At 55.0% G+C, this 6,228-nt stretch overlaps 1 protein-coding gene across 2 annotated transcripts; it reads left to right on the top strand.

Annotated features, from left to right (window-relative positions):
- The first annotated feature begins 412 nt into the window (after positions 1-412).
- Castor1 (cytosolic arginine sensor for mTORC1 subunit 1) lies at positions 413-4,748 on the top strand. Of its 2 annotated transcripts, XM_076938216.1 has the most exons (10): positions 413-433; positions 575-725; positions 1,240-1,310; positions 2,461-2,645; positions 2,728-2,860; positions 3,044-3,167; positions 3,530-3,643; positions 3,809-3,891; positions 4,009-4,103; positions 4,247-4,475. In XM_076938216.1, exons 2-10 carry the CDS (start codon positions 613-615, stop codon positions 4,322-4,324), a joined length of 996 nt encoding a protein of 331 aa, XP_076794331.1. In that variant the 5' UTR covers positions 413-433; positions 575-612; the 3' UTR covers positions 4,325-4,475. The 2 variants fall into 2 exon arrangements, with proteins under 2 accessions (XP_076794331.1, XP_034364869.1); XM_034508978.2 differs by lacking the exon at positions 413-433 and having other exon boundaries at positions 483-725; positions 4,247-4,748.
- The last annotated feature ends 1,480 nt before the right edge of the window (positions 4,749-6,228 follow it).

Below are 6,228 nucleotides of genomic sequence, written 5' to 3'. Positions count from 1 at the left end.
CTTCGAGCCCTCCTGCGCCTTTTTTTTTTTTTTTTTGTGGGGTGGGGGCGGGTGTCCAGACAGGGTATTTCTGTGTAGTTCTGGCGTCCTGAAACTCACTCTATAGACCAGGCTGGTCTCGAACTCACAGAGATCCGCCTGCCTCTGCCTCCCTAGTTGGGATTAAAGATACGCACTACCACCGCCAGGCTCCGAATCTTAAACTTAAAAGGCTTTAACCATAAAGCCCACGTGCGAGCCAAGGAGGATAGACAGGGGACCCGGAGCTCCCAGCACGTTCCCAACCCCAACACAGCGGGTGTCCAGCGGAAAGGGCGCGTCCGGGGCGTGTCCTGGAGGCCACAGATGGGTGAGGGCAGGCCGTGTTCCTCAGGCTGAGGTTAGAAGAGTGGAGCTGGCTTTGGCAGAGTTCGAAGGCAGCCCGCAGCGCCGGGTAGGCAGGGCTCAGGAGGAGGCGTGGCCACTTCACAGTGGCTGTGGGGCGTGGCCTCCAAAGAGTGGATCCCTGGCTGGGCGGGCCCGTAGCGGGCGGTGCTTCTTTAAGCCGGGAGTCACCGCATTGCCTCCTGCCTAGGTCTAGCTGGCGGCGAGGCCGGGGCTGCGGGATCTGCGATGGAACTTCACATCCTAGAGCACCGGGTGCGAGTACTGAGCCTCGCCCGTCCCGGCCTCTGGCTCTACACCCACCCGCTCATCAAGCTGCTCTTCCTGCCCCGTCGCAGCCGGTGCGCACCTGGGTTCGCGAGCGCAAGTCGGGCGGGTGGAGGCTCCTCTGGGCCAGGGGCGGAGGACTAGAGTCCCTGCGAAGAAGCTGGTACCGGGTGGGGACGCTGGCCACTCTGGCCACCATCCGGCCTGGGCCTACCCTTTCTGGGACGCCGCCTATCCGGCCCGAAGGGCCCCCCTCCTCGGGCTTGTCAAGGTGCAAACTGCCTGGAGTGGGCAGTGTGGTGGGGGCATGTGTTCCTACCAGGCGGTAGCCCCTTCCCAGACGCCTCACGTTAAGTTTGAGAGTTGTCCAGGGGAGCCCAAAGCTCGACACCTCTAGGGTGTGGAATGGAGGAGAGATCCCAAATATGGGACCTAGACTCATTGATCCAGGGAAGAAATTGAGTCCTGAGTGCGGTCCGGAAGGCTCCTGGCGGGGGTCCCTTGGTGCTGCTGAAACAAAGTTCATTTGCTGTCTCCATCCCATTCACTCTAGGCTGAAAGTCTTCCCACTCCTTCCCTCCCTACTAGGTGCAAGTTCTTCAGCCTGACTGAGACTCCGGAAGACTACACACTCATGGTGGATGAGGAGGGCTTTAAAGGTGGGAACTAGCTCCTTGCTCGCCTCTAACCTGTATTCGTACTAGGTTTAGGGATCCAGCTTCCCAGAGAGCTTAGACCTCAAAGGAATACAGGTCTGGGTTCAAATATCCAATCACTCACTTAAGTACTGTTCTCTCTTGTGTAGGATGTAGTCGTGACAGTTTAACAGTATTTGTGAGAGTTTTATAAAGTTAAAGTCCACAAGGAGCTGGATATGAGTCCCAGGCCAGCATAGGTGGTGGTGGTGGTGTCTCACAGTTTTAGGGGAGAATTAGGGGGCTCCTGCAGCTGTTTTACCCCTGGACATTATTTCTTCTTAGGCTTGTCTCCCCAGTGAAAGCCAACTCCTCCCTTACTGGCCTGGGAAGTCTAGGAGTCTGAGGGTTAGGGAAGGAATGCAGGAGCAGGCAGCAAGCCCAGAGCAGGGTCCTGGGGCCTCCTGGCTGTGTCTGGCCGAACAACAGCTATCCTGGCCCTTGTCCCTGTTCAGAACTGAGACCCGGGAACTGACTTCTGGCTCCCATTTCTGCCTGCTTGGCCCATCCTCTAAGGCCTGGAGTCTCAAGCTAGCCACCTAGAGTTTGGCTGAGCCTCCCTCCCAAAGGACTTAGATTCCCTGTTCTGTAGGGAAATCTCCTGTCTGCAAGAGAGCTTGCCCATCAGCTGATCACCAGGCGCCCTCTGGTGGTGCTTTGAAGCCGATTAAGCCAAAAAGTCCTGAGGACTGTCCATTTTGCAGATAGGAAACTGAGACTGTGTTAAACAGTGTTTGTTATCTCAGCACATAGAAGGTTGTAGCGATAGGTTCCGTTTGAGTTAAATCCCAGCTTAATCTACATTGTAAGACTCTGTCTCAAAGCAAACAAACAATCAACCCCCACCCCCTCAAAACACACTCGTCCCAGATCACACAGCAAAATAGTGAAAGAAATCTGGGCCTTGAATGTGGCTCTGGGTTTGGAGCAGCTGTGCTCACTGAGAACGCCTGCATGACGCACACTGAGGCAGAAATGACAGGGAACAGCCTCGAGCTGCAAGTCTGTCAGGAAACAGATCCGATGATCTACCTCAGAACTGGACAAGGTTTAGACAGAGAAACTGAGAAGCAGAGAGGAGCTGACTAACCAGACATGTACCTCCTGCCCACAGAGCTACCCCCATCCGAGTTCCTGCAAGTGGCCGAGGCCACGTGGCTGGTGATGAACGTATCTCACAGCGGCTCGGTGGTGCAGGCTGCCGGAGTAACCAAGATCGCCCGGTCTGTGATTGCCCCGCTGGCTGAGCATCATGTGTCTGTTCTGATGTTGTCCACATACCAGACAGACTTCATCCTGGTGGGTTGGGGCAGGTGCTGATGCAGGGCATAAGCAGAGATGCCTGGTGTTACATTAATATGTGTCATTTGCCTCGACCCAGGTACGGGAGCAGGACCTGTCTGTGGTGATCCACACACTGGCCCAGGAGTTCCAAATCTACCGCGAAGTAGGCGGGGAGCCTGTGCCTGTTACTGAGGACGATTCCAGCAATGGCTTTCCCCAAACCCAGCATGGTGAGGTCTGCCCGCCAACACCCAGATTTAAATGGGACCTCTTCCTACAGGGGGGGGCTCCTCTTTTAAAAGGGTGCAAAACACTCTCAATATATGAGATGGAGTAGCCCTGCCCTGTCCTGCCACCAGGGGTCGCCCCAGTTCAAGATAACCTTTTCACTTTGTTGTCTGTATCCTGAGCAGGGCCCAGTCCCACCGTGCATCCCATTCAGAGCCCGCAGAACCGCTTTTGTGTCCTCACACTGGACCCTGAGACACTGCCGGCTGTCGCCACCACCCTCATTGATGTCCTTTTCTACTCACACAGGTGGCCATGCATGCACTTCATCTCTGCCTCCCACTAGTGTTTCCTGCCCTCTGACCTTTGTCTCATCCCTTCTGTCGTTCTGTGTCCTGCTCAGTGCCTTAAGGTTCCTGACAGACAGTTAGTTCTCAGCCAGAGGTGTCAGCAGAACTACTTCCCAGCCATAGATGCCCCATCCAGCCTTCTGCACAAGCAGAGCCCTAACTGTCTCTGGTAGTTAGGGCTCATCCCTCAGGAAATCAGGGGTCTCTCACAATGAAGTAGAGATTCAAGGGCCTTCCAGCCTCTCCTTCGTGGTCTGCTTGTTAGGAAGTGGAGAGGGCCATGTGCCTGACAGAGCCCCTAACCCTGTCATCCCTCTTCAGTGTCCCCAAAGAGGCAGCCTCAGGTGATTCTGAGTCAACTTCCATTCCGTTCTTCGCTTTCTCCCTCATTGAGGGTTACATCTCCATTGTCATGGATGCAGAGACCCAGAAAAAGTATGTAACTCCTTCCTTAATTATCCATAGACCATAGACCCTCAGCCAGCCTCAGGGAAGGTGGAGGAGGGGTGCTGGGTTCTGAGGGTAGCAGGACATGCCCTAGGGATCAGGGCAAATAGGGGTGCGTGGGGTGCCCTTCCCATCACCCACCTGCTTGCTCAGGTTCCCCAGTGACCTCCTGCTGACCAGTTCTTCTGGGGAGCTATGGAGGATGGTGCGCATCGGGGGACAGCCCCTAGGCTTCGGTGAGGACCACTCACTCCCTGGAGGGGAGAGGAGGGGAGGGGGTAGAAGGGGGAGAAGGACAACTCTTCAGGTCTTCCCAGCATCTAAGGTAAGCCCCCTGTGTCTCCAACCCTCAGATGAATGCGGGATTGTGGCCCAGATAGCGGGTCCCCTGGCGGCTGTTGACATCTCTGCATATTACATCAGCACTTTCAACTTTGACCATGCACTGGTGAGGACGGGGCTGGGGTGGAGGTTCCAGCAAGCACATTGAGGTCCCAGTGGTGGGGGAAGGGCGACATCACAGCTGGTTTAGGGAGCTGGGCATCCCTGGCCAGAGTCACCATGGTGTTTCATGCTATGCATTCCCTCCAGGTTCCTGAAGGCGAGATCGGCTGTGTCATTGATATTCTCCAGCGAAGGCAAGAAGGCCTGGCTTCCAAAGATCCCTAGGGAACACCAGACTCCCAGCATTCCCTTACCCCCCGGGGCTTTCAGAGACTTTTCTGAGCTATATCCTGAAGCTTCAGAATGAGCCCCTGATCTCGCCAAGGGTTCTGCTGTCTATATGTAAGCGTCATGGAGCTGGAACTCATGGACATATCTGCCCATGGAAGACACCTCGGTGCTTGGGGCTTAGACCCCCAACCCAACACTCTCTATGTGACCTCAGTGATGCGCAGTGCCTGCCTGCGGTTCGAGCTGCCTCTCACCTGGCTAAGGCTCCAGTCCCCTGGGCCAGGTTCTGACCTCCAGCCTGGGTTGCCTTCTTGGCCGTCTGAGTTCCAATGGTGCGCTTCCTTCTCGGGGCTCCAAAGGAAGAATCACATCTCACTTTTATTTTCCTGACTGTTTAAATAAATAAAAGACTTGCGGAGCTGTGCTCTCTGGTTCTGAGTGACAGCCAGTGTCAGGTCTCGGGCTCTCCCAGACTTGTCCCCGCTCCTTTTCTTTTCAAGCAGTATGTATGTATGTGACAAATGAGGAACCGGAGCCTCCAGCACATTTGTGACTAAGTCATGTGGTTCCCACCCAAGGCTGCTCGTCTCTGAAGTGGAGCTCTCTCAGTTCTTAGTTACTTACAGAATGACCTAGAGCATTCTGGACAATGGAAGAAATTCCCCTGTTCTTACCTGGCTGGAGACTGGAGAACCTATCCAGGAGGTCTCAAAGCACCTTTCTCCAAGGTTACTGTCTGCATTCCTATGGGCCTTGCTTGAATTCTTATGTCCCTCTTGTAGGGAAGTTTATGACACTTGGGATGGTGGCCAGGCTTTTGCTGCTGAGGTGCATGGCTATGTGGTCAGTTCGGGACCCTGGAACCCTCCTTGTCCTCTACTGATATATGCCTGGGCACATCTGGGCCTGGATTTTTCTGTCATGGGGCCTCCTACTCAGTAAGACCAGAGCTCCATTGCAGGGGCCAGGGCCCCACACATGCCCTGGGAGGTTATCAGGTACCTTCAGTTCAGACCCACCCATGTTCAGGACGGGAAGAAGGGTGTGACTTCTGTGTACCCAGGTCATAGCGACTCCCTAGAAAAGCCACCACACAGACAGGCTTCTGGCAGTATGCCTGCCTGGCTCTGGGGACCCCCAAGGCTACAGCCTCAGGTTGCAGATCAGATGAGCCTAGAGCACAGCCCGGCATGGTGAGTGAGAGGTGAGAGGCCTTGGCTCGGTCCTTTTCTTCAGCCTCAGTTTCCCCGTGTGCAGGAATCAATTCCTTCTGGGACCCTGGGAGGAAGAACAAAGTCCATTTCTTTGGAGTTTGTCTGTGGTTAGGAGTAGGATGGAGAAGTCCTCTCTCCTGTAATGGGGACTAGCATAAGCTCAGGCTTGAGGGTGGGCAGCCTGCACTGGGAGTGGGCCAGGCCCTTCAGGGCTGCCCGGGGAAGGAGGCAGGAACGGGAGATGAGCTTGTCTGCCGCAAGTCTGACCTCAGTGCCTGCCTCTATAGGGGAGGGCTGTTAAGGGGGACGCACTGTTGATTCACACATGATACAGTCTTCTCCTCACTTTGCATAGGTGGAATTGAAGCCCAGAGAGTGACTTGTTTAAGGTCAGGATTAACACAGGATTAACAAAGTAGAATTCTAAAAGGGTCCATGTGCTCACCAGGCAGGGGGAGAGAGAGAGAGAGAGAGAGAGAGAGAGAGAGAGAGAGAGAGAGAGAGAGAGAGAGAGAAGAGATTTTGCAAGACCTCTTGTAATCCCAGCTGTCTGTGTTGGTGGCCAGGCGTCTGCTGCTGGTGACCGTAGTTGTGCGAGCCAGCACGCGAGGTCTGGCTCTGGCTCCTCCCTGACCCTGGGCTGGATTGAGAGGTGATATTGAGCAATGGCCCTTGTCTGTGTCA

Source organism: Arvicanthis niloticus, chromosome 7 (genome assembly GCF_011762505.2).
Source record: "Arvicanthis niloticus isolate mArvNil1 chromosome 7, mArvNil1.pat.X, whole genome shotgun sequence".
Taxonomy (NCBI): Eukaryota; Metazoa; Chordata; class Mammalia; order Rodentia; family Muridae; genus Arvicanthis; species Arvicanthis niloticus.
Note: the sequence above shows the minus strand (reverse complement) of the source record. Positions and strands in the feature narration are given on the sequence as shown.

Bases quoted from the DNA above. Each gene is read 5' to 3' on its own strand.
- Castor1 (XM_034508978.2), top strand. From the start codon at position 613: ATGGAACTTCACATCCTAGAGCACCGGGTGCGAGTACTGAGCCTCGCC. The intron at 2,861-3,043 runs GTGAGGTCTGCC...TATCCTGAGCAG, and splicing joins CTTTCCCCAAACCCAGCATG to GGCCCAGTCCCACCGTGCAT. The intron at 4,104-4,246 runs GTGAGGACGGGG...CATTCCCTCCAG, and splicing joins TCAACTTTGACCATGCACTG to GTTCCTGAAGGCGAGATCGG.